This window comes from Nomia melanderi, chromosome 7 (assembly GCF_051020985.1).
Source record: "Nomia melanderi isolate GNS246 chromosome 7, iyNomMela1, whole genome shotgun sequence".
Classification (NCBI taxonomy): Eukaryota; Metazoa; Arthropoda; class Insecta; order Hymenoptera; family Halictidae; genus Nomia; species Nomia melanderi.
Window position 1 is genome coordinate 4,342,734 of NC_135005.1, and position 26,447 is coordinate 4,369,180.

At 35.3% G+C, this 26,447-nt stretch overlaps 1 protein-coding gene across 3 annotated transcripts in view; it reads right to left on the bottom strand.

The window, feature by feature from the left end:
- Nucleotides 1–26,447, bottom strand: part of GluRIB (Glutamate receptor IB) — a 412,145-nt gene that overhangs the window by 163,251 nt on the left and 222,447 nt on the right. For all 3 annotated transcript variants that reach the window (XM_076369401.1, XM_031970793.2, XM_031970794.2), the window contains exon 2: nt 22,316–22,465. In XM_076369401.1, the coding sequence (XP_076225516.1) occupies nt 22,316–22,465 (150 nt within the window). The remainder of the gene's footprint in view (nt 1–22,315; nt 22,466–26,447) is intronic.

The window sequence follows — 26,447 nt, forward strand, 5'->3', positions numbered from 1 at the left end:
ATGATCTTGTCGAGAAGGTAAGAGCCGCTGTCTAAGTAATAAGAAATCGATAAGGGCTGCAGATTGCAGAACCGGGGGAAAATCGTTTTCGAGTATCTTATCAGCGGTTGACAAATGAGCGCTCATTATTCCGCCACTGCCCAAGTCAATATAATGAACGCCGCGGAGAAAACCCTTCCCTCATCGGATTCAGATATTAAAATTAGTTTTTGGCATGAGAAGATTTGAAAAATTTAAAGATACTTGACAAAAATTACTGTAACCGTAGTTATGTTCACTACTGCAACTACATAAATAACCTGGGTTTAAAAAGGTCCCATTTAAGAAAACCATTAATTTCAGAATTTTATAATCTTTGGTATTCTATAAAGTACACCTTAGCAGCTGTAATGTCCTCTTTTTCGAATTTTTGCTCATACCTAAATAATAAACATTTCAAAAGACGATAATCCAATTTTCCTCGTAACAACTCCTCCGACCAGAGTAAAAGATTGAAATATACCAGGAAATGTTATTCCATTATATCTTTTCAAATGTTTGCTATGTTGTATTTTACACCAGACGATCTATCACCATCGACACGTTCTAAAAGCGGAGAATGATTAATATCAGAGTCGAAGCGCTTAATGCTGCCATTCTCAACCTCAGCCCGCCCCTTTCCGCGAGTTATACATATAATCGAAGCTGAACTTCGGTTTCGACGATCTAGTAAAGTGAACAGCGAATCGAAAAGGAGCGGGGAAGCTCTCGCTTTCAACCTCGTCTCTATCCGCTTTTCTTCTTTCGTCGGTTCTTGCCGAGGAACTTTCTTAATTCGTGGCCGGCTCAATAGACTAATTAATATTGATGATTAAAAGGTGCTCCCGCCGGGTGATCAATTTTCATCGGTATTAATATTCGTCGTTTCAAAAAGAACACTCTACGCTAGCGGTCGGGTTTTTCATAGACTTTTCGGTTTAAAGTGCGCTGCGGCACGCGCCTTAATTAAAATGGAACGTGAATTTTGATTAAGCTTCGACGGCGCGCGACACGATCTCGATGACATAGTCGCGAATAATTTTTCGCAGACCGGATGTCAAGCTTTGCCATTCGGGTGTCGCTTTTAATCGATCGCGCTAGTAAAATTCAGTGGAACGATAGTGTCGCTTAATTCTATTCACTTAATAGAAAGCGTATAAGAGTGAAATGATTTTCTATTATATAATGCTAAACCCCTTGCCCTATGATTTATGTGTTAACTATGATCGATGCAACTACTTTATTGTTAATAATTTAGTAGGAAAGAAAAAGATGTTGATGCTTGTTTTATATGTACGTTCACTCCAAAGGTTAATGATTCATAATAGAAAAACAATATTTAAGTTATATTTTTAAAAAATACTTAATTCTATTGAATTCAACGTAAAATTTTTGTGACGAGTGTGACACGATATTGTAGGTCAAGGGGTTAAAATACTAAATATGAATGAGTGAAACGTGTTTTTGAATGTTTGGTGGAGGAAAGTTACTAAGATTGGGAAAAGGTAAATTTTTTATTATAGATGTACGATGTTCTATTATAGTGTACTTATGTTGTAATTAATTTGAGTGCATTTATGATGTCTTATTATTGTGTATTTGTATTATAATTAATTTGAGTATATTTAGAGATGGCGAGAAATTCAATTTATGTGGATCAGACTAATTTTTACTCATACAATTTACAGGAAAAGAAGTTGTATATTCATCACAAGTGTATTTTCAGTGTAAAAGTTCAATATTCATACGTGCAAAACAGTATTTCATTTCAATTCATGTGACCCGAAGAATATTCATGTTAATTAAATTCAATTTAAAATCTCCATTGCGTGTGTGTCTCGAATTCAGACATTTGATACTATATTGCCAAGGGGTGACGAGAAAAATTTCATATTTATGGAAGCGTACGATACCATAAGTAGCTTGAAAAAATAATATATTTACAATTTTTATATTACTCCACTGCTTCTCCACATTTGCATTTTGTTGAACATTTTTAACCCCCTGCCCTATGATTTCTTTCCCAAATGCACTCAGCAGAGGTATTTTATTATTCATAATTCATTAGAGAAAGAGGAAAATTCTACATCTATTCCGTAGAATAAGTAAACATACTACGTTTATTCGGGAGTATTATAATTCATAACAGAAAAATAATATTTAATTCGGACTTGGCAGAATTAAGTGATACTTATATTTGTTGAATTCTATTTGAATTCTTCACCACGAGTCTGATATGATATTGTAGGGCAAGGGGTTAAGGAGCACAAATAAACTAGGAAACCGAGCTATTTGACCACAGTAGGGCCCCTTATAATACAATTGAAACATTCCGCGTTATAGAAATTTTACGCTATATAAACTCAAGAGTGCAAAAATTTTAAATAAACATATCTTCTTAATATAACAGAAAATAATATACAATTTATATAAAAACAACAGAAACGTAAAAGTTTTCCATTTTACGTGCAAAATAACTTCAACTGAGAAGACAAGATAAAATAAAATTCAATCACTATCGAAACTGCTCACAATGAAGTTTCCATTCTCACTTTTACATTGATCAAATTTTCTTCGCCTTTAAAATTTCTACGCTTTCCATTTAACCCCTTCACCTATATTACCGTATCAGTTTCCTGATGAAAATTTTCAACCGAATTCGACAAATTTAAATACCATTTATTCATTTTTAATACAAGTAAAACATTACTTGTATTTTCTGAACTAGTAACCTTTAGAGTAAACGTAGACACAGAAGGATCATCAAATTCTTTTCTTTTCTACTAAATTATTAACGATAAAGCAATTTTATTAACTGCAATTATAAAAGAAATAACAGAACAAGACGCTAATAATACATCTGTTTGTATTATTTCTTTACGAAGAATTTCACTTTTATAATTACTCTTCTTCAATTTTTTAGTCGCATTGTATGAAATCAGTAGCGCAATTTCTAGTTCATATTGTGGAAGTACACTAGAACCCCAGATAAGGTGATTAAAAAATTCCACACTATAGGAATTTCACGTTTATAAATCTTGTGTTAAATTATCTTTTTTACTACTGATCCAACTTCTTCCTCTGCTTGTATTAAATTCTTATGAAGAATCTCACTTTAATAGTTATTTTCCAATAATTTTCCGATCGCGTCACTGAAGTTCTACTGTACCACGTCACACAAGGTCCTATTATAAACGAAAGCAAGGTACCATTAGGTTAACCTCTTGACCTACAATATCATGCCAAACTCGTGACGAAAATTTTCAATTGAAGTTGAGAAATCTAAGTGTTATTCATTCCTTTTAAACATTACTTTTCTATTATCAATTGTTAACCTTTGGGGCAAACGTAGACATGGAATATGCATTAAAATTTGTTGTGTTCTTAATAAATTATTAACGATAAACTAGTTGTATCGATCATAGTTAACACACTAGGTCTACGGGACGCGCCAATTTGACGCACATTGAATTCTATAAACATTATTTGTTAAATGTTTACGTCGATTTTTATTGACGAAAATCCACGAATACGTATCATGATTGTCTATTCTTGAGTCCCTCATGATCGAGATCTATATAAACGAACATGAATTGTTCTAGAAACGATATAATACATACAGTAAATGTTCGTAAACCTAGTGTTAAGAAATAAATCAAAGAGCAAGGGGTTAAATACAAAGCGATGGCCTAGTTATCGATTTCGTAGAGGACGTGACCCGTATACACGCACTGATCTTTCACATCGAGTCCCGAGGACCTGTGGTACGCATCGATGTACCATATTCAAGGGGATACTCTTCTCTCGGAGGGCAATGCCTTTTTATTCATTCCGCATTACCATCCCTCTTCCCACCAAGCCAGCTTCGACCGGGCTGATCTCTTCTTCCCCCTTTCCACAGGCTAACCTTGTTCGTCCCTTCTTCGCCTTCCACTTCGCAGCTTCGGCTAGCTTTTTACAGCCAGTCGTTAGGAGCCGGACCGCAAATGTCTCCGCATGAATTCTAATGTCCGACCCTTACTTCAATCCCCCTCCATTCCTCCAGTAACCGAGACCTGGCCATCCTAGCCCGGTAATCCCGGCCAGTTTTCCTCTTCGTCCTCCGGGAAGCGTTCTAACCACCCACCCTCCACCAACCACCCTCCGCCCCCCGGAATAACCGTCAGCCTTGGAATGTACGCGAGTCCGAGGAACGAATTCCACGGAAGTCGTGTGAGACCAGGAAAGCGTTTTGTCCTGCATTTTCATAAGACACAGTCGTCGGGCCGTTAAGGCTAATTGTTCTGCTAATTTACGGCGCTCGCACTTTTACATTCTAACGAGACGCGGGCAATTAGCGCGCCCATTCGATACCTGGGTTAGGGTACGTTTAGAGCGAAGCTGTGATATTTGATAGTATGATGATCAGAAGCGCAGAGATATAATCGATCCTATTATAAAACGGTACTTTAACTGCTTGCCTTGTGATTTATTTATTAACTATGACTGATATGACTACTTTATCATTAATAATTTATTAGGAAAAGAACGAATTTTAATATTTATGCTATGTATATGTTCGATAATAGAAAAGTAATATTTAATTTATATTTAAAAAAATAAATAACATTCAGATGTGTCAAATTAGGTTTAACATTTTCGTCAGGAACCTGACACGACAGTGTACATCAAGGGGTTAACATACTCAGCGCCATGAGAATTTTTATCGTTTTGTATGATACTTATTCTTTCATAAGAAAAGTAAATGGTATTAAAATTAATTAGTAATGATTTGGTATTATAGTTATTAAGTTGTACTATTATTTAGTTACTTATATTACAGAAAAAGTTCGTGCGGGTCCGTAAATTAAAATTTAAAAATAGGACGCTTTTCTAAAATTATTTTATTTTATTTGATAGCAACGGCATAAACATTCCTTGCTGCTAATACCAATTTCATTCATTAAACTAACGAAATACTAATCGAAATCGGACCTCAATGCATCGATGACAAGAAAACCGTACGAACTTTTTCCGTTACCTAATATTACTTGTTCTTTCATAATAAAGGCAAATGCTATTAGAGGTAATTATTAGTGATTCGATTGTCGTGTACCTTGTTTTCCACCGACGATGTTCGGTAGTTAAACTAGTACGTCGCACGCCGAATTAACTTTGTGCGAATTTTTAGGTTTGTGAAGTGGACTGTATTTACTTGTGAAAATCAATGTAGTGACTCGAAATATGTTCGATGCTCCTTATTTGCTTGTTTGACTATTTGTTTCCAACTATGATTCTCGACTGACTGGGCCTCCCAGAATCGTCTTTGACGACACCTCCGCAATGTCGTCTTCACGGGGGTGTAGACGTTCTGGTTGGCCCTTTTCGATCTAAAATGGTTGTGGAAGGGAGACACAGTCCCTTCCCTTCTGGTCTTCCTAGTTGCTAAAGTTAATAACTAATTCGTCCCGTTTGCAATCGCCGACCGTGGCAGGTAAAAAGCAAGAAACGCTTGGCCTTAGTAACATGTAGTAATGCTAACGGACGGGCAAGAGAGTTAAAAATACTGGTGACTGGACACCAGATGTAAACAATAGGCAAAGAAAATCTACAGCAATAATCGCGGGCCTTATGGGTTCAGGGATTTATGGCTGCCACGGTCCCTTCTCGTAATACCGTAAGGACGATTGCAAGTTGTGAACGGGACGAAGGCTCCTATTATTCCGAAAAAACTACCAAATGTACAATAAGCCTTAGAAAACATAAAAAGTGTATACAAACTAAAAAGTACGATGGTTTTAAGGGGTCGGAGGAAACGTTAAGGCTGTAAGTGGCCTTAACATCGATATCGTAGTTCTTATGTCATACTATTATTTAGTTACTTCTGTTACTAAATAGTTTTATTCGACGTCAAATTTTTTATCGTAATTGTTTTTAAGTAATTACAAGCTCCGGCTATCACTGACCACCAAGAAAAGATATTTTACCGCTGTTCTGATCGAAACACAGCTTTCTTAGATTTTATCGCAGCTCTGTAAACGTACCTTTAGGTGTGCACACATTTTTCTGGGCTTGTTTCTTTCTCTTGTTTGGCATTGATACCTTGATGGATGGTCTTCATGGTTAATTCAAGGTGTAGTAAACGTAATCCCTTCGTCGATGCGAAGTTTCGTATTAGATTTGTCTTTAAGTTGATGCATTATTCATGAACACTTTGGCTTAACACGTTTCGCGAGACGCGGCAGTAGGTATTCTTAGTGTTGTCCCGTGAAAGTACGTCCATTTGGGTAGTTTTGAATTGAATTTAAGACTTCGTGTTTGGAAGGAATTTTAAAGTACGACTTTTGTTAATTCTTTGAATTCTGATTTTCATCATCATTCTTTTTCGTTAAGAATTAGGAAAAGAAAGAAATTGTCATATTATTTCAAGAGTATTATCTACTGTGATCATTGAAAATTATTAAAAAACAGACAGTATTACGTTTCGAATAAAAAGAGAATTTGTAATATTTATGTGTTTTAAAGTAATAATATGTAAAAATATAAAATGATAATAAAATCATGCTGTAAATCAAGTGTGTGATGATTCAACTCGCAGTAAATTTCACAGTGTACATCTATATGATAGATAGAACATTTTGTAATAATATTGTACTCTATTGCTCCTAAAGTAATCATTAAATTGTGTAAACAGGAACGCACTTGCATTACGCCCTAACAATTTAACAGTCCAGATATAATTACCTGTATGTTATTCGAATACTGTTTATTAAATACTGTTTAATTAAGCAGCATTTGGATAACATACAGGTAATTATGTATACACTGTTAAATTGTTAGAGTAGAATGTATGCTTTGTTTCTATTCAATTTCTAAATCTAATCGAAACTGAATTTGATACATACAGCCAATAGCAACTGATTGTAATTATAAATAATACGCTATGTAAAGGGTTACAAAGTATCTGTGGATAATGCAATACCAATTGTATTAATAAGAATATGTACAAACGGTATTAGAAATATAAAACGTAGAAGAATGGAATTCAAGTAATCAACATAATATTTTGATGTATTTATACATTCAAATGTATTCAGTATTTTAAATGTGGATAGGAAATGTTACAAATTTTGAAGATACCTGCGACCATTTGGACACGTGGTGTCCCTTGAGGATTTCGGAGTTTCAAGAATCCTGAAACTACCAGAAATCTCCGGGGTATACGAAGTTGAAAAAACTCAGAAATCTCGAATAAACTCAAACTTTGAAAATCGCACGAATTTTCTACATGCCGAGAATTCTAATACTCTTTGAATTTCTTGAATATTTAAAATCCTTTCAATATCGTAAAATCCAAAAAAAAAATATTAAATTCCGAAGAAAATGTCTCAACATTCCAAGCGTCGTTTCGATGACTTGAAAACTGAATTCTGGGACTTCTTATTTCATTGGGCTTGCAGCTTCGAACGTACATAGTGGTCTGCATTAATACGATCGTGCAAATAGCTTCGATATGTAAGGATTTAACTATAAATGCCAAAGGTATTTATCTATTTACATAATCCGTCCTATATATCAAATTTCTTGAAGCTTACTGAAGAGGTACTCCTTTCAGGATCTAAAAATCCCAATTGCTAATTAGATTTCAAGTATTCTTTAGATTTCTGGAATATTTTAAATGTCTAGAGTATTTATCATTTATTAATAGACTGAATTAATAGAGTTTTATGTAAACGAAAAATTTTGTGGCATAATTTTAAAGAGTTAATAATAAGTTTATTTACTAGGAATTATTAATAGCTATTATAATAATTTTATTACGCTCTAAACGGAATAAAAAATTCAAAAAATTCTTTAAACTTTATAGCACAGTATATTGTTGACAATTTAGCATATTTTTAAACATTTTCAGTAGTAATATCCTATAGCATAGTAATACATCCGGATGAATCCAAATTTAACTCTTCCGAATCTAACACACATATTAATTTAGTAAAAATATATTAACGAAATAGTAAATGAAGAACTATCAATTGACAAACCATTCAAAAACCTTTAATACTAATGATAAAAGTATTTCCCAAGTATTTGGAAATAATCAACTTCACTTTCGAATCACTAGTTTTCTTTCCCCGTTTATTTCATAAAGAAACAAACACGCTCATGCATTCTGTTTACATTTTATTCATGCAAAACAATTATTACCAGTTCATTCATTTTCACTGTTAACGAAACTATTCTCTAATAAGCGAACAATTCTTACCACGAGAGCTCGTTTCGTTTAATCAAAATCTCTCCGCCAACGGCACTATCAAATTTGCTTTCAAACAACGCAACGGTTCCGCCGTGTGCGTTACCGAGCCTGTGAAACTTTCGTCAGTGGCGGTCGAATAATTCGCTAAGTTTAATTTTTTGAGGCGCTAAACAGCTACGCGAGTCAATTTTGCCCCGAATTGGACGGCCGTCAACTCGGCCCCGAAACTCGGGAATAATGTATGCGCGCTTATTTCGTGAAGCGTAACTGCTCGCAGGGCAAAGCTCGTTGCCCATTTAACAGCACAACACTGGCTCAACATCGAATCATGATTGACATATTCACAAATATCGTCTACGTAACACTTTATTTAACAGAGAACTATTAATAGGCTTTTTGATGACTCTTTTATATGAAAAAGTAGATGGTCATTTTCTTTGAACATTAGGTCTAACGAAAAGTGATTACATAGGTTATATTACCTCGAATGATTTGTTGAAACGGGATTTTAATTGCTATTCTTACTGAAATATTTATTAAGATATTCGTACAATAATTATGAATCTCAAAAAACTGTGCAATAACTGCCGGCAGATAATGTATTAATAGTATACCATCAGTACAATAGCATTCACCTATTCATGAAATTCATTATTAATGAAGTAACTATAATAATATTGTTACTTAATGAGAAAAAAGATTATAGGGGTGCGAAGCGAAGTTATTGGGTACGTGAATGTCTACATTAAATATGAAATTACAGACCTTCCACTTTTCTTTTAGTAACGCACTGTCATTTATTTTGTTTATTTTTTCTTTTTATTATTTAGTAACTTTTGAACTTTAGATATTTGCAAATCACTAATACCTTTCTTTTTATTTAACACAATTTTTAATCAAATTTGTTGAATGATTTCTATTGAAATTAATGAAGAAGATTGTAGTTATAGTTTCTTTTCAGTTGCTTAACACTAGAACTACCGTACCATCAAAGTCATTTCGATTTGTTTCTTTTTATAATTATTAACAGGACGACAGATGTTTCTCTGAGAAATGATTAAAGAATTTGATTCAGCAATACACAAACTGAATTGCATACCAATTAAAGTCTCAACAGATGCGTTGTTGGAGTTTCTACAGAGGAATTTCAAAAAGTCAATTCAATTGCTAGGTAGTTTTAGTGTTAAGTATTAAGTTCAGTTCCAAAACTTCATCACGAATCTCACTCGATATTGTAAGGCAAGGAGTCAGCCGGCCCGCGTAGTTGCGACGCGACGCTTCTTTCCCTGAGAAACGACAATCGGAAATGACGCGATCCCGGAGCGAGGCAGAAGCTGGCCAAACAAATAACATTCCTCTGCCGGTGACACGCGAACCCTTTCAACCCGATCTGAACGAATGTCAAATGATGGTCCTACTTCGCGACGGCTAATGGAAACTGTCTCACCCCGAAAGGAATTTAATACCGTATACTCAGGTAACGAAGTCTCGGACTTTCGGATCCGTAATGCCGGCCGTCAGCCCGTGACAAAAATTTATCATGAGCTTTTGATGCGGAATACGGCCGAAACGGTTCGCGGGAAAAGGAGGCGGGTGAATGAACTCGGAATTCGGGTCCTACGTGACTGGGATTTCGGGCAGTGCTGAGCGGATTCGCTGCTGCGTTCATTCAATGAAATGAAGCTGCGATGCTGCTTCGTTGTTTTCAAATGGAATGATTTATCGTAAACGTGGTTCGCTCGGCGGACCGGCGATGATTGAATGTGTGGAAAATGACAAAAAGACATGAAAATGACAAGAAGAAATGAAAATGACAAAAAGACATGAATATGACGAAATGGCTGTTGCAATGCATTGTGGTGATGACAAAATGCGTTTGGTTCGTTTGTGAGATTGAAGATTTCGGTTTTTAGTTCCTACTAGCGAGATTATGATTTAACACTAGATTTACGAACACTTACTGTACAGTTTGTTCTATCGTTCTTAAAAAATTAATATTCGTTCACCTAGGTCTTGGAAATTAGAAGTTTAAAGCTAGACGATTAGGATACATATTCGCGTAATTGCATCAGTAAAAATGAACTCAAATATTTACCATAATATATATAATATAATAATAAAATATAATAAAACTTAATATCAGTCAAATTAGCTCATTCCGTAAATCTAGTGTAAATGAAATGTAGGAAATGATTGTTGAATGAACATGAAAAGAAAGAATTGATGAAGATTGAGGTTGAACTCGAATGATGTATCGACAGGTTAATTTCCTCTGCAGATTAAATGGTCACAATGCACCTGTAGATATTGTAATATAAATTCATGACCACAAGGTGTATCACGTGAAATATTCAAATATAATTGACGTTTGAAGTTCTCCCTAAAATCCTGACAATATCATCCCTTATCTTGAAGCCAGCTTCAAACCCTCGTGTCCTCGACGTACTCTAAAGTATCAACTTCATTGAAATATTACTACGATTTAAGTATCTAAATTTAAATATTTTATAAAATATGATTCAGTTTAACTTAACTATTACTTTTGTTAACGATTTAAATGTTACAAATAAATATTCGTATTTAAGTTGAATGTCATTCAGGTAATGCCGAATTAATATCCAAACAGTAAAAAATAAAAATGACGGAATTCGTGAACTTTATTATTACAAATTGTTTTGTATGTAGGCTTATTAAATATTTATTTACTACATTCGAATATTTACATTTACTTCAGTAATATTTTCTCAGCAAAAATTGAATTTTGATAGCTTCATCGTAAATTACTGGTGTAAGCCATTTATATTTAATAAATCGAAGAGATATGTTATGTTTCATTTTTATAACATTTTTAATAAAGCAGTTTGCATGGTTATATATTCTATTTTCACAACAGTGATAGAACCTTATCTGATAATTATAATTAAATACTGCTGTGTAGTAACAACCGATTGTTTGAGCAATAACTGTGTTTGTTTCTATATTATCCATCGCTCTATAAAATAAAAAAAAAATTAAACTGCCTGCCTGTGCAACATCGCCTGCAAATACATTGCAGCAGAAGGCATTAACATTAATATATTCGCTATTACCATTTTTTTCCATAACGATCTTCTCAGTTACAATACTCTATCATATCCAACAAATCTCCTTAATAAAATATTGAAATAATGAAACCAAAACGAGCTATTGTGTTCTAAACATAATTTCACCTCCTATAACGTTATTGAATAGCATTAATTTCGTTTGCTCTATGCAATGTGTACGGTTATAACCATCACAAATATGTGACGTGGGTAACGAACGTGCTAACACGTTGTCTGTCCCAGTAGCCACCAATGATCACATTCCGGAATTACTAAAAAACAGTTACAATATATAAAACAGTTAATGTCGAATAGAAATGTATCATAACACAGCTAGGTAACATCGCAACGCGAGAATTATAATATCAAACAATTAATAACTGATTCTACTCATCTTTACTGAAATAGAATAACCCATACACAAAACCCTCAAGATTCTCCTAACAGTCAACGTACAACGTATCACGCACGTCGAGATACTTGTCCCAAATTGCTAATGACGTCTTATACACATTGATAATTTTGTTGCTTTACACGTGCTAGATTGCTTTGAAGCTGGCATCATTTTACACAAAATCACTAATAAACAAACTTAGTGTACATATTTGCGTAAAATAGATAAAATCAAAATTCTTCACGCAAAACTCTGTCAAAATCTCCGAATTTCCAGGGCAAAAGATTAATCAAAAAAGGCGAATCCACCAAAGTATCAACGAAAGAAGAAAAAATCGCATAATCATTAAAAATCCCAGCACCGGGAATCCCTTCAGCCTTCGCTCACCAGCGTCATCCGCAAGCGTCACGCGTCGTCACCGCCAATTCAAAAATCATAATTCCACGGTCTCGCGACTCTCGGCCGGCTTCGGATAGCTGGCGAAGAGGGTATATCGTCGCTCGGTTTTTGTCCTGCTCCCGGCGTCTCGGTTGCGGTGACGGCGGACCGATGTCTGCTGCTGGGATAAACCGCGCGGGAATTGAACCATGGTGTTCGTCTCTCGCGTCTGGCTAGGCACGACGACAGAAGGATAGAGAGGGAGAGAAAGAGAGAGAGAGAGAGAGAGAGAGAGAGAGAGGAAAACGATGTAAAAGCGGGAGAATAGGAAAGAGAAGGGGAATTGAAGAAGGGAAGAGAAACCGGGTGGAAGCGTATAGAGGGAAAAAAGGCGGGAAATACCCTCGGGACCCCTCGGCAGATTTATGCCGCCCCTGGCTGGTTGGCTCGGCGTGGCTGGCAAACCCCGACCTTCATCCCCATCCTCTCCTCAACCTCATCCTACTTCTTGGCCGCGGGGGGTTACCTCCTAACCAAAGGATCCAGCAGGATATTATACGATATGCACCGAAAGTTGATAGACGGCTATTACGTTCCGCTAAGACGAGCACACCAGCCGCGTTCCGCGGACTTTCTTCATCCCTTTTTCCCAGTGATTTCTCGCCACGTTCAGCTTCACGATGTGATTTTTCGGTGGGAAAGTTCCCTCGGTCCTCGTCTATCGTCTAACCTGAGCCATTTCACGTGATTCCCACTCGTACCGGGGCTTTTTGTTTTTATCTCTTACCGGGTCCCGATGATATTCGGGAGCACTTCACGATGCAGTGATTCGTGCCACGCGAACGACGGGATGAGCTTCTCGCACTTGGCATCAGAGTTTTGAGTGGCCGCGTTTTATTTAGGCGACGCTCAGTTATTAAGTTGTTCTTCGACTTTCCGAGGAAATGGATGAACGGTGGGAAATTTCTTTCGTTGCCGGTTTACACCTATTTTCGTTTTTTGCTTCTTGGAAGTGTCAAATGAAGAAATTCTTGGAGATATTTCATCGCGGAATGTTATTTCCTGATTTTTCATCGATATATTTATGTTGTTTTTGGCAAGAGTATATTCGATGTGACTGAAGATATTATTAAATGGTTGTAAAGGTCCATTCGTCTTACTAGTAGTACTGTACATCGATTGCTGCGAAAGTTTCGGGAATCTTTCAATGCGTGTTACGTCACAGATCCGGCTCGAAGGACCAAAAATATTACGTAGGTAGCGGATCCGGCTCGAAGGACCAAAAATGTGACGTCGCAGCGTGGCAATCTCGATAGTTGCACGCCCGTACACGATTACTAACGTGGATTTAATTCCTAGGCTGGGGTTGTAAATCCCAGCTTTAACTTTAGGTCTCGTTAATACTCGTGACGCTTCGATTTTCAAATTTCTTCAGAAATCGACTGATTCGATTCTGATCTCCGAATGATTGAGATCAGACCACCGGTTTCTCACGATACTGAGAACTCGTTTTGATGTTGCGCGTTTCGAGACGAACGAATTCTCGAATTTCGAATTAGATGCTTCTTCGGAGTGTGAAGCTGGAGTGTAGTTGTCCCGAACGATGGACTTGCAGAATCTGATAGAATCTCATTACGCCGAACGGTTGAGTGTCTGCGAATCTGATCGGTATCTGCTTGGTGTCTGAATGACTGATGGTAACTATTCGTTTCTGCAATTCTGAGTGAATGTGTGTCCCGAACGATGGACTGAATGTGTAAATGAATGAATGATATCTCGTTACTCCGAACGGTTGAGTATCTGAGAATATCGTCACTCCGAACGGTTGAGTGATTCCTAACTGTCGTTTCTACTCTTCCTAACTTACTGATTGATGCGAGTGCGATCCTGTAGGTGTTTTTATACAACACCTACAGATTTTGTATCGAGTGCGCTGATTGGAAAGTCGAAAATACCCAATCGACGCACAATTCCAAAAATCGGAGGCGTCTTCGACGACGCCGTTTGGCCAGCCCTCTTGGTGCAAGGGTGAGGGCAATGGCCACGTGCGAGGGATCCTTGAAGATTTGCCGATGCCTTGGAAATTTCCTCCAAGTTGACTCATGTCTGGCGGCACCGTTACGAACGAGTTTCGCGTCGACCCTTCGGAAATTCCCGGTTAATGATATTGTCGGTTGTCTGTACGAACGAAGTAAAAATTCCAAAACTATTGTCTGGACATGTGCGGATTAACTAAATGATTTTATCATGGTTTAGGGTGAAATTGCCCATTGCAACTAAAATAAATAAACTGAGTTCGAAAAAAGATAATGCCGAAAATAAATTTGTTGGCATGTCCATATCATAAACGAACCTTCGAGGATTTTCGCCGTTTTGTTCCGCATCGGACGGAACAATGCGGAAATTTGTGTTGTTTTCGTAAAGCTTTACATGTTTAAGGTTGGACACTAACATAACACAATTGACAATGTATTGATGATGCAGGAGAACATTTTGAAAAGTAATAAATAAATAATTAATTCAAATTTAATTGCGATTGTTCTCATATTCTACCGATACTTACCCAGAAACCAACGCATAATTAAATACACTTAACAATTCCCTTTAATCCACTTACTTTTTTCTGTACTTTTGCAGTAACTAGAACCGTTCAAAAATAAAACAGTTGAGAAAAGCTTAACCCTTTGTACTCGAGAGGCGACTCCCAATCGCCTTTTGCTTCAACGCAAGAAAATTATAAAATTTACATTCAATTTTTTTGTATACGATATCAATACATAAAATATTGAAACGAAATATTCCTACCGCTCAATACATTTTTCTTTATGTTAGTTGCAAAAAATGTCACCGACATTTCCTCAGAAAATAATGAATATTTGCAATGAAAAATATCTTAAATAAAACAAATAAGCTATTAGTTTGATGTAAAAATTTTGACGCTTTTGGTTTTCAGATTTAGTCCAGTAGCTCAACTGTTCGCTGACTAAACCAGAACTAAATAAAAATGAACAAAGAAGTCCTTTATACACGTTACAATAATTACAAAACAGTTGTTATTTATTTCGGAGTAAACAATGTTTTTATCAACCACGTACAAAAAACGTGAAAATTGTTGCTGCAACCTACCTACAATTTTCTTCGATTTATCGTCTTAACATGCACCAGAATCCATAAAATCCGTATTTCTACAATTAAAATTGCTGAAGAGTACCAGTGACCATTCCTTATTTGTGAAACAGAGTCACTTTTAAAAATATTCATTCCGCGTTTCCATGCGCATGGCCGGCAGGCCGGGTGCCATTAGTGCGGCGTATAGAAATGTTTCGATGCGGCGCGGCAGTATGGAGCCAGGAAAATCGGTACTCGTTACGCGAATCCGGGGGCACGCAAAATTGACGTCGCGAGTCTCGCGATAACGCCGAGCGCATTATCGTGTTAAGTTTCACTCGGCGAGATGTGAGCGACGGAAATGAGGACTTATGTCCGGCGGCGCGGTGGGGCTTCTATCTGTAGCAATTTTTTCCGGTGTACCGGGGAAAATTGGCTTTTTAACACGCCCTCAAAACCGGAAATGGACGTAGCGCATCCGGTGGAACGAGAGATGCATTAATCCCATGCCGGCATCGATTTCAAAAACGGGAAATTTGTTAGCGAATCGTCGAACGAAAATAACATAATGGTTGTAACGGTAATACAATATCGAGTCTTTTGTAAACCGATTTTGTTTGTCCTCGAACAACGTTGAGCAACAGAATAAACAATTGAACATTTCGAATGGGGGATACCAATGAAACAGCGAGGCTCGTTCGGTATAAACGTCTAGCCAATGTTCCGTAAGATGATACGTGTTTTCGCGATACAATGTAAATTGCGAAATAATTGAAAATTTATCTGACCCGATGATGAAATACAATTGCTTGAACGCGAAGCAAATAAACAGTTGTATGTTTTCAGCTGGTATTATTGCAGCGTGTATTTATGAAATATAAATATTGAAAGAGGAACAGGTTCAGTTATATTAAAATTACATTTCATTCTACGTGATTCAGTATAAAAAGTATCGAGGTAGGATTGTGTGTTTTTATGTAGAGAAATACTAATTTTCAGGGGAAAAGATAAATTCTGCTCGTCTGATTACAGACTTTTGTCCATTTTCTTTTTTATACTTAGGCAACTGCATGAAAAAAAAACTATAACTATAAACCTTTTCATTGGCTTTAATTGAACAGTAACATACGAATTTAATACTCATTTTTTTCGAAAAGGGAAGACTACTGTTAAAAAAAGCCACGAGGATTTTTCGTTACTAGGTATATACTATTACATGCATATGATTCCATTCAAACACAGATTTTTATGTATGCGCTCCCCTTGTCAGACACATATGCATTAACACGACAGCTCACAAATTCCAAATAAAATAGAAACATACAATCCTAACCGATAAGGACCTACAGATTGTATCTGTAAGAAACTGGAAAAGGGGTCGAAAGGATGGACGAAGAAAGTAATAGTAATAACAATAATTATAATAATAATTAAGGTGTGTTTACCAATTATTTCCAGCAACAGACTTCACCCGCAACGAATTACACGATTTCATAATTTCGTGTCGACGCAACCAAAGCAGAGCACGGACAATTATGACCGTTTTTGCGTGAAACGGGACGTCCAAGGATTTTGCGCAGATTCACATTTCAGTGTTCACCGACGCCAAGGAAGTCGGCTGTCTCAGGGATCCAGCGAGTGGAAACATTTAAACGGGCCACATCTCGACAATAGATATGGCGGGCCAGCAACATGGCTTACCGTGGGATTATACCAACGGGGTTTTGATCCGGGCAAACCGACTAGCATTAATACAATTAGCGGGGCTTTCCTAAGTACCGTAACGTGCTGCGGAGTCGGCCTGCCTCTTGGACTTGGCCCAAATATTCGCGATTCCTGGGCCAAGCCACCGCGAGGCGACCTGTCCACGAATTCTATTACCGTGGCTGTATTGTCCCGATATGAGCCTTTGTGACTCGAATATTTCATGACGTCAGTCGACCTCTGATCAGAGATTGGGGGAAACGAATAAAGAGGGGAAATTATGAAAGGGGCCGTGCAACAATGAAGAACGAAGTGGAAAATCGTGTACTTGAAACGGGAAAGACACGGTACTGTAAATTACTCTATTTAGTGAAAAACTATACGAATGAACCGGAGAGTAAAAGATTCAAATTGTATGGTTAAAATTGAATGATTGTTAAGTATGGGTAAGCAACTTGCCTGTGGATACAGTTATTTAGTCCTGATGTTATTTTTGAAAAATAATAATTCATTGAATTATAAGTAATTTTGGAATACGTGTTGTGAGGGTATAAATACAATATTTTAGTTATTTTAGGCGAAAGAATTAATATTAATATTTTACAACATCCTAATTGAATAATTAAGAAAATTGATGAGTGTTTAGTAAAGGGAAAGCAGTATTTTTATGTTTTTGAATATGAAATGTAAGTAGTACTTTCAAGAATAATCTATTAACTTGGAATAATCTAACTAGTAATTAATTTACAGAATATACTATAATTAAAATGTATATTTTCTCATATTTAAATACACATAAATTGTTTACTGATACGTTTTTTGCCACTTCTTAACCACTTTTTTACCATACTTATTGTCAATGCTGCACATTTAACACGTTAAACGTCACGCCGGTCCGTAGGGACCGGCGTTAGACTTTTCGTTCAGGCCCAGTCGGTCTGCATGGACCGGCCGCGGACTTTAAGTTCATATTATACGACCGCGCGTGTCGGTCCTTGCGCACTGATGTGAGACTAAATATTTTGCTTAGGCGACATCGGTTTTTGTTCAGTCAAGACTTGAAAAAAAAGAATATAATATTTAAAATAGTTAATGTAGTTTATTAAAACAGGGTAAACAGAGGTGTGGTTTGCTTTTACATTCATTGCAGAAGGTGCTAACTTTTTGTATTAAATTCTTTGCCATCTTTGAACCTAATATTCGAGAATTGTTATTATAACATTGAGAAAACTCAGGTCCTCAAGCCGATATTTCGGCTCGATCGTCAGCGGTGACGGCCGCGTCTGGACCTGAACGGAACGGCAAACAAATCGGGGTGGGCACTTAACGTGTTAAACTCGCGTTACGTTTTTCTTAGATTCATCATTGAAAGTTGTCAAAGCATTTTCCATCATATTCTTAACGGCAATTACGGTATTGCGAGACCTAGCACTAGCGACTAGATTTATAGGTTTGTTTTTCTCGAGCTAAGGGATTCCTTGTGCAGGGTTCTAGTACATTACAAAGGCTAGATTCATATAACATGTCTGCACACGTTGCCAATTACCACGTTCACTGATCAGTCACACATTAGTGACATAATTAAATAGATTAAATTTATACGTTTATCTAAATTAAATATAAATTTATACATATACAATCTATTACGGCAATAGATACATTTTTGTTCGTACACGTCTGGTGTAACTCATATTAATTATAAGATGATCATAATTTTATTATTTGAGGATATATACATTCCTCATATTTAAACATTTAGAATCTCATTATTAGACTGTGGATTGTGATGAAAATTCAAATTTCCAAGGATATAATTGGAAAATTGGTATTACGATAGAAAATAGTTTTTCCCGAGGAACATTATAAAAACACGCTATAATTTGGATATTCTATATACTTATACTTTTTTATATATAGTTTCGTAATACATTTTATTCTATCCCATTATCTTTACTCTGTGACCTCTCCGATCCAAGCGATATAATTTTTATTCAAAACATACATTATGAAGATAAAAATTAGACTGTATACAATGTCTAATACTTTAGTACATTGTACCGACATCTTCTTTGAAATATTAAAGATGAAAAAATAATAAAAAACGAGGTCTGACAATAAGGATGACGAAATCTGTGAAACATCTTTGAGAAATTATTAATGTAGCTGATTTAGTAATACCTAAATGGACGCATAAGTCAATTAAAATTTTAACGCTATAGCTACCTCTCATAATCGAAATAACCACACCCAAACGGCTGATACATTTCTCCCTAGCGCCTAGGAGTGCATACGTCTACTTGTAAAGCTTTATAACTTGTAAATTAAAGTATAACGAAATCTCCTTAGTTATAAAGTATAACTCCTTGCTCTATAATATCGTAGTATCATGACAGTCAGACTCGCACTGAAGATTTTAAATAGAATTTAACAAATATAAATATCACTGAATTCCTACGGGTCCGAATTGAATATTATTTTTCTATTACTAATTTTAGTGCTTCTAAGTAAACGTAGATATAGAATAAGTCTGGAATTTTCCTCTTTTTCTATGGAATTATGAAGAATAAAATAATTCTGTCGAGCGCAATTGAGAAAGAAATCGTAGGACACGGGGTCAAGCATGCAAAATCCAAGAACCAATTAATAGGCTTGCAGTATACAAAGTGTTAACAAACACCCGCTTATAGATTCTATAAAGAAATCCGGAAATGTCAGTTTAAGTACTAGATAGTTCTAGTGTTAACGTGTTAACGTGTTAACGTGTTAACGTGTTAACGTGTTAACGCCGTTAAATTTTTATCAACGGTTACCCGGTTGAGCAAGACAGTTTGTAGAAACCCAGTTAACGTTACAATTGAAAATCTATCGCCCCTTTGTTTCCTGGAACTTCTACAAGGATTTCATTGATGACAAGACACCAATACCTTCAGTGCCAAGGCACCCATTCGTTTACGGTTTAGAACGGACTCAATCAGCTTCAAAGGCAATTCCAGCGCGGTTCGATTGGCCGACACCCCCAGGTTAGAAAGCATCAAACGACCCTGTGGATGGCCGGTCAACTCGGTCACGTTTCAAATCTACACGTTCCAGGACAAAGTGAACAATGGCTGTATAGAATCCCTAGACGACGACGTGCGAGCGATCGAAAACGATTTCGCGTACAGACTTCTGCATCTAAATACTACCGTCGGCTGCTTCTTGTTTACATAAATGCAACGGTTGAAGAGTTTTCAATTGCTCTGTTCGTTATCGACGATGTCAGTTTCCCGAAAAGAAAACCAATGCACATGAAAATACTTCGCATCTTTTGTTAATATTCTGGCATTATAAATTTCAATATAATCTAGACAGGTGTTTTACTAAATGTTTCAAATACAAATTTTATGTAAAATAATTTTAATACCGAACAAGTAATAAGAAAATTTATGGTTACTTTAACATCCTATTACGTATTTTTAACACTGAAGTACAATAAACATTTTCGCAATGTTGATAATCTTTATCAACATAAACTTCAATCAATTCAAAGTCGATTTTCTCGAAAATAAAGCCTCATATGAATGAGGCAATGAGTGAGCATATTTTATTGTATATTTTCGACTTATATTTTTACAAAGAATCAGTTTTTATCCGGTTGTACCACCAGTTACATGACACTCTGTATAAGATGAGAAATATATAACATATCAGAAGTGATTGATATTTAAGAAACATCAATAAAATTTCAAATTATATATGGTACTAACATAAAATGATATGATCTTATAAATATATTATACAATGATTCTAATTTTGACTACATTCTCTCTATGTAATAAATTTTTCAAACTGTAAGATACCTTTAAATATGGCTGCCGATGACAACATGCCACATCGACGCTCGAGAGCGGAAATTTCGAGAAAAGCCCAGAATTTTCACGAAGCAGAATATTCAGAAACGTTCGATCAGTTTCCAGTTGAAAGATAATAAAAGATCGACACACGTAGCGTCAGTTATTCAATGAACATAACCGATGAAACTGCGCCCTGCATAATAAAACTCTTTACATAACCTTATATTAATTATTTTCTTTTCAACTAGCAATTCTATGTCTATTAATTACCATCAGTATTTCAGATATCTATGAATTATTTATATTTAAATGTTTGAATGACGCAAAATTTCACAATCAATCTAAGCGACACATCTGTGGCGTCAGACGTTCATTGAATATAACCGCTTTAACCACGTCCCGTATAATAAAAATTCTTATATAACTTTATATTAATTATTTTTCTGTTAACTAGCCATTCAATGTCTATTACCAACAGTATTTCAGATATTTATGAATTACTAACACTTAAATATTTGATTAAAGGAAAATTTCACGAAGTAGTTGATTGTATTTGTTGAATTTGGTAGCGTAATGCGATTCCTAAGACATTGTGGTGGTTATATCTATGGTGTTTCGTATTTGCGGTCGATTCGATAAGAAGCGGCCGGTGTCGGGTGTCGTACGTGCATGTCTTCCAAAGACGAGAAACAGACGTGTTCCGATAAAGCAACGAGATTAGTATCTTCGCCGTAACAGGAGCGAAATGTTACTTATTTCGTAGCCCATATGCTGCACCGATTCCGTACGTGCCAGATTCAATAGCGACCGCGACGTCGCGTTTCCGGCACGTACGAGCCTGAGCATTGTTGATCAGTCGTCATCTCTGATACAGGGCAGATACCGCGAACAAAGTGAAATCGATTTCTGTTTCATGCTGAAATTTCGCCCCTGACGCGACTAGTATTCTGAAAAATTAACCCCTTGTGCTATGGTTTCATTCATAACTGCGCTCACTAGAATTACTTTGTCGTTAAAAGTGGGGTTACCAGAAAGTAATGTCGTCTGAGTCTGACGTTTGTCGTTGAATAAATATTGCAAACTTGGTAACCCGAAGAAAGCGGACAGGAAAAAAGCTCACGCGAAAAATGTGCACAGAAAAATCCGCACATGTACCAACGCACAAGAAAATAACGTACGTAGAAAAAAATGAAAAGAAATTGATAGAGAATATGTTATTCGTATTCAATTGTGCTCTATTTATTTTGATAAAAAAAATTATTCAAGAAAAGTTATGAGAAGTATTATGCACAATGAAAAAAATGAAAATTAATTCTATATAAGATAACTCAATATTATGAATTTTGTAACTTAATGATGCTGAACGAAGTATAAATATGTAACAGTGTGAATCTTTAATTTGTCAGAAGACAATGGTACTCATAAGTAGAATTATGATTGAAACAAGCCAGTAATTATTATTCAAGAACGTTCGAGTAAATTAGTTCTTGTGGAAGGTGTATTAACAAAGACGCATGAAATCGCATTTACACAAATTTGTTCAATTGGTGAAGTTCATACTTACTAAGACGAGATAGCTTGTAGGCATCAGCGGTATTAATTACGTCTACGAAAGCCTGCAACTCAAACTTCCGAGTGTTGTTTTGGTTGTGGTTCAACATCGCATATTTGAAAGCTGACTGAACTTCATCGGTGCCCTGCTCGAAAATTGCACCTGAAACCAGACAGGAAGGACGTTTAGTTCCTCGCTCGAAGGAAGAAGAGTTTCCAAGTTCAAGAACACGCTAAATAGTCAATTTCATATTAAAGAGTGGTTAACGATCGAACAAAACAAAAAACAGGTATATCGCATATAAAACAGCAATTTCAAATACTACGATAAAGATATTAAAAATTGATAATTGCTTCTTAATGCAAAATATTTTTGTTTCATAATTTAAAGTTATAAGAGTTATACAAAAAGTTATTTTTATCCAAGATAAAATTCAAGATTTTATTAAATTTTAGTCGCAACTTTTATTTCACTATAATAAAGGAATTCCACATTTCATACATACATGAGTGTGTGAATAATTTCATACATAATATGTAAATGAAGAATCTTATATTACCAAATGCCATATAATATTTATACACATTTATATTATTTTCCATAAATTAATATATTTACATGAAGTTTGAATTCTGCACCGTGCTCATTGGAATAAAAATTCATAATATTATATCACCTTATTGTTTCTCCATATTTTATTATCACGTGTATTGGAAAATACAATAAGCAACAGTAAGAATTTAATCATTATTCTCACATAAATATATATGTTAAACGTTATTTTAAATGTACAAAATTCGCAGAAGCCATTCGTATACAAAATACATATAACTATCACATTTCTAACTTTCTCAACACTACGAATATTTCATTCGATACTGCGAATATCTCGCATAAAACGTAGAATCTGCATTCCAGTTGCAAAATTCGAAGTCATAATGGTATAAAATCGCATTAATGAAGGAAAAGCATGGCTCGCCGATTTCCGTGAATTCCTCGGGTTTCCAGAAAATACGATTATCCCATGTATGTACCGAGGAAGGGGCTGTAATAATCCGACGCAGCACCCTGTATTGGATCTATGATCGCATAGTGCTTCGTTTGCCAGTGGTCCTCATGTGGCGTAGTAGTACGAGCCAACGTCTGCTCAGCCACTGTCGGCATACGACCCACGTGTAATTACGTCGATCCATTCCCTGTTAATAGTCGGTAATACGTACCGATATTAACGCTACGGTTTATCCAATAGTTTACCCTAAACTATCCATATCCCTGATGTTCCACTTAATTTCGCATTCCAATATCTTTCAGTGTCTCCGATGATTCTCTAACGTCGAAACTCTTCCATTCAACCATTTCAAGGGCACTTGTGATTAGCTTGCTTCAAAACCACACCTATCAATGCTATATCAACGTCTATATGTGCAATAATTGAAGAATAATTTGATTTTATTATAATGACTACATCTTTATTATAATACAATATTATTTACATGTAATTGTGTTGTTAATTTAGGGAGTAGACTAAGTAGTATATTTTCAGTTCACAGATATTTGAAGGTTTATGTTTGGATAGATTGAAAAATATTTTTCTATTACGTAACAAAATATTTCAAATAGTATTTTGTCTTGAAAAATTATAAAATTATTATGACTGTGTAATGTTTGTAATTTATAAGGCAATATGATTTTTGATACTCGAAGTGACTTGAACCATTTTTAAAATTAAAGGTATAATTAAGATTTTCGTTATAATTAATATTATTATTGTAGTACATTATAGCGTTTTACTTAAAGAGTTACTTTGCTTTCACTCATATTACCCTTTTATACAGAAGACCATTTAAAACACTCTAACAATTGTAAATAAGTAAAGGAACATCTCGGTCTTATAAATTACCAAATATAAATCAATATAATCAAAAATTTTATTAAAATAATATCAAATAAAGTTTAATAAGCCGAAATATTACTCGATTCCTTTGATTTCAAATTAAATATAATTCTTGTGTTATCAATTATTATTCTTTGGGACAAAGATGCATATCGAATATGCTTACAATCTTCTTCTTTTTCGTAACAAATTATCACTAGCAAAGTAGTTACATCGATTATAGTTGAAAAATAGTAGGGAAAAGTATTAAATACTATAAATTTGAAAAGGAACAAAAATTCGTAAAATGTTCAACATATAAATGTTTTTAAACACCTGCTCCATTGTGATTTTGTGCTGGGTCCGAACAAAATTTCGTTCAGGAAGTCTTTTGTTAGTTTCTAGGGATTTTTAATAATGAGAAAGAAAGGGGCGCGAAATACGTTTTTTTAAGTCCCAAGAAAATAAACAGCAGCGCCCCTTTGAAATGATTTTCTTTACGGTCGCGAGAAGTCGCGCCGCTGAATTTGACTTTATTTTAGGTGTTTCTGTTTCTTTCCGAAATGAGAGAACTTTTCACACGGCCGGGGAGGTGCGCGCTGTAACGTTACGTAATATTATTCCAGGATTTTTCTTATTTCTCAGTTGGTTTCTTTCGCGCCGAGGCCACTGTTACAGGCACGTTCCGCTTTTCACAATTTCTCCCAGGCGCTGCGAACCCGGGAAATCCTTAAAGAATCGCGTATCACTGCAAAGCGAATCACGTAGCTTTATGAAATCAAACGTCAGAGATGTTCCCCGTTGCGAGATAAACAGTCAACAATTGTCGGCGTTTAAAATCCTCTGGTCGTATTATTTTATAATCTAAAATTGGACGTTTATCGTGATAATAAACTTCCTGAAACGCACGGTATCGCCAGCATCTGATATAATTACGCCGCGGATGTTTATACGTTTATAGCAAACGGGAGTGCACCAAAATTTATTAACCTGTTAACTGTGGAAGTTAGTTTCAAAAATCTCTCGTTATGTGCACAATGAAATCAAAAAATGATGTGTGTACTCGTCAAACGGAGGACGAATGCACCTAGAGTATATTTTATGAAAAACCGAAAGAAAACAAAGAAGAATTATATATTTATCTAGAGAAATAAATAATTCATCATTAAAAGAATTACGGGCGCTCCGTCTGGAGGTAAGGCACATCGGTTGATGATGTGTTGATGATCATAACATATAATAATCATCACTAGACTGTAGATTATATTTCATTTGTAATAACGATCAGTGAAATCGCATCATTGCATTCATAATTTAGAATTGTCCGAATTGTACACTATCTATGTATACATTTGGTAAAGTACATCTATTTTCAATTATTCGATGTCTCATTGTAAATACTTTTTTGTCTAGTATAAATCGAAACTTTGTAAGAGAGAATAATTTACCACTTTTTTCAACATATTAGAAAAATTAATAATCTTTTGTTATGTTACTTATTTACTCAATTTTCAGTCATTTGATACATGTAATCTATTTTCCTACCGGAAGAACTGAAAGAAAGGACGGAAAAGTGTTGTGATTTTTTTTATTGGTTTCGCAATAGAAACCTATGAAAATTAAAGACTACTAGAGATTCTGGCGTGGTTTTAAACCTCTCGTTTCAGTTATATCTACACAGCATATTTCTTCTTTTGTTCCTATCGAATACGCCAGTGTTTCTGACTTTAATGAATACGATACAAAGTGAATTCCAATTATACTCCTGCGTTTTGATACAATTGCACGCTAATGAGTAGAAATTACAGTATATAGATGTTTTAAATATCTAAGAATTACAAGGGAAAATAGTACAGTAATGTAGTACAAAACTTCAACCCCCTATTTAAACAGATAGGGTAGTTGTAATAAATGATCGAATTATAATGATTCCCTTTATTTTCCTTATTTAGTTACATATAAATTTCTGAAAAAGATTAGGTAAAGTAAAAAATCCCCGAAACATATCTGAGTTTTAAAAACTTTCTTTATTGAAATTTCTAGTTACAAAAAATTAGAAGGAGTGAAAGGTTTTAAGAAATAAAAATTTCTTATTAATATGCAAATGTGTTGTAATTTGCATTTTTTGAGTAAGAATATATTTGTATACCTATTACCCTCTGAAATCTGAAAATAATTCAAATTTCCCAGTTTAGTGTACTAAAATAAAAAAATAAGAACCAGATTTTCCGATTTTTCCCATGAAAATGTAATGTATTTGAAGCTTTTATA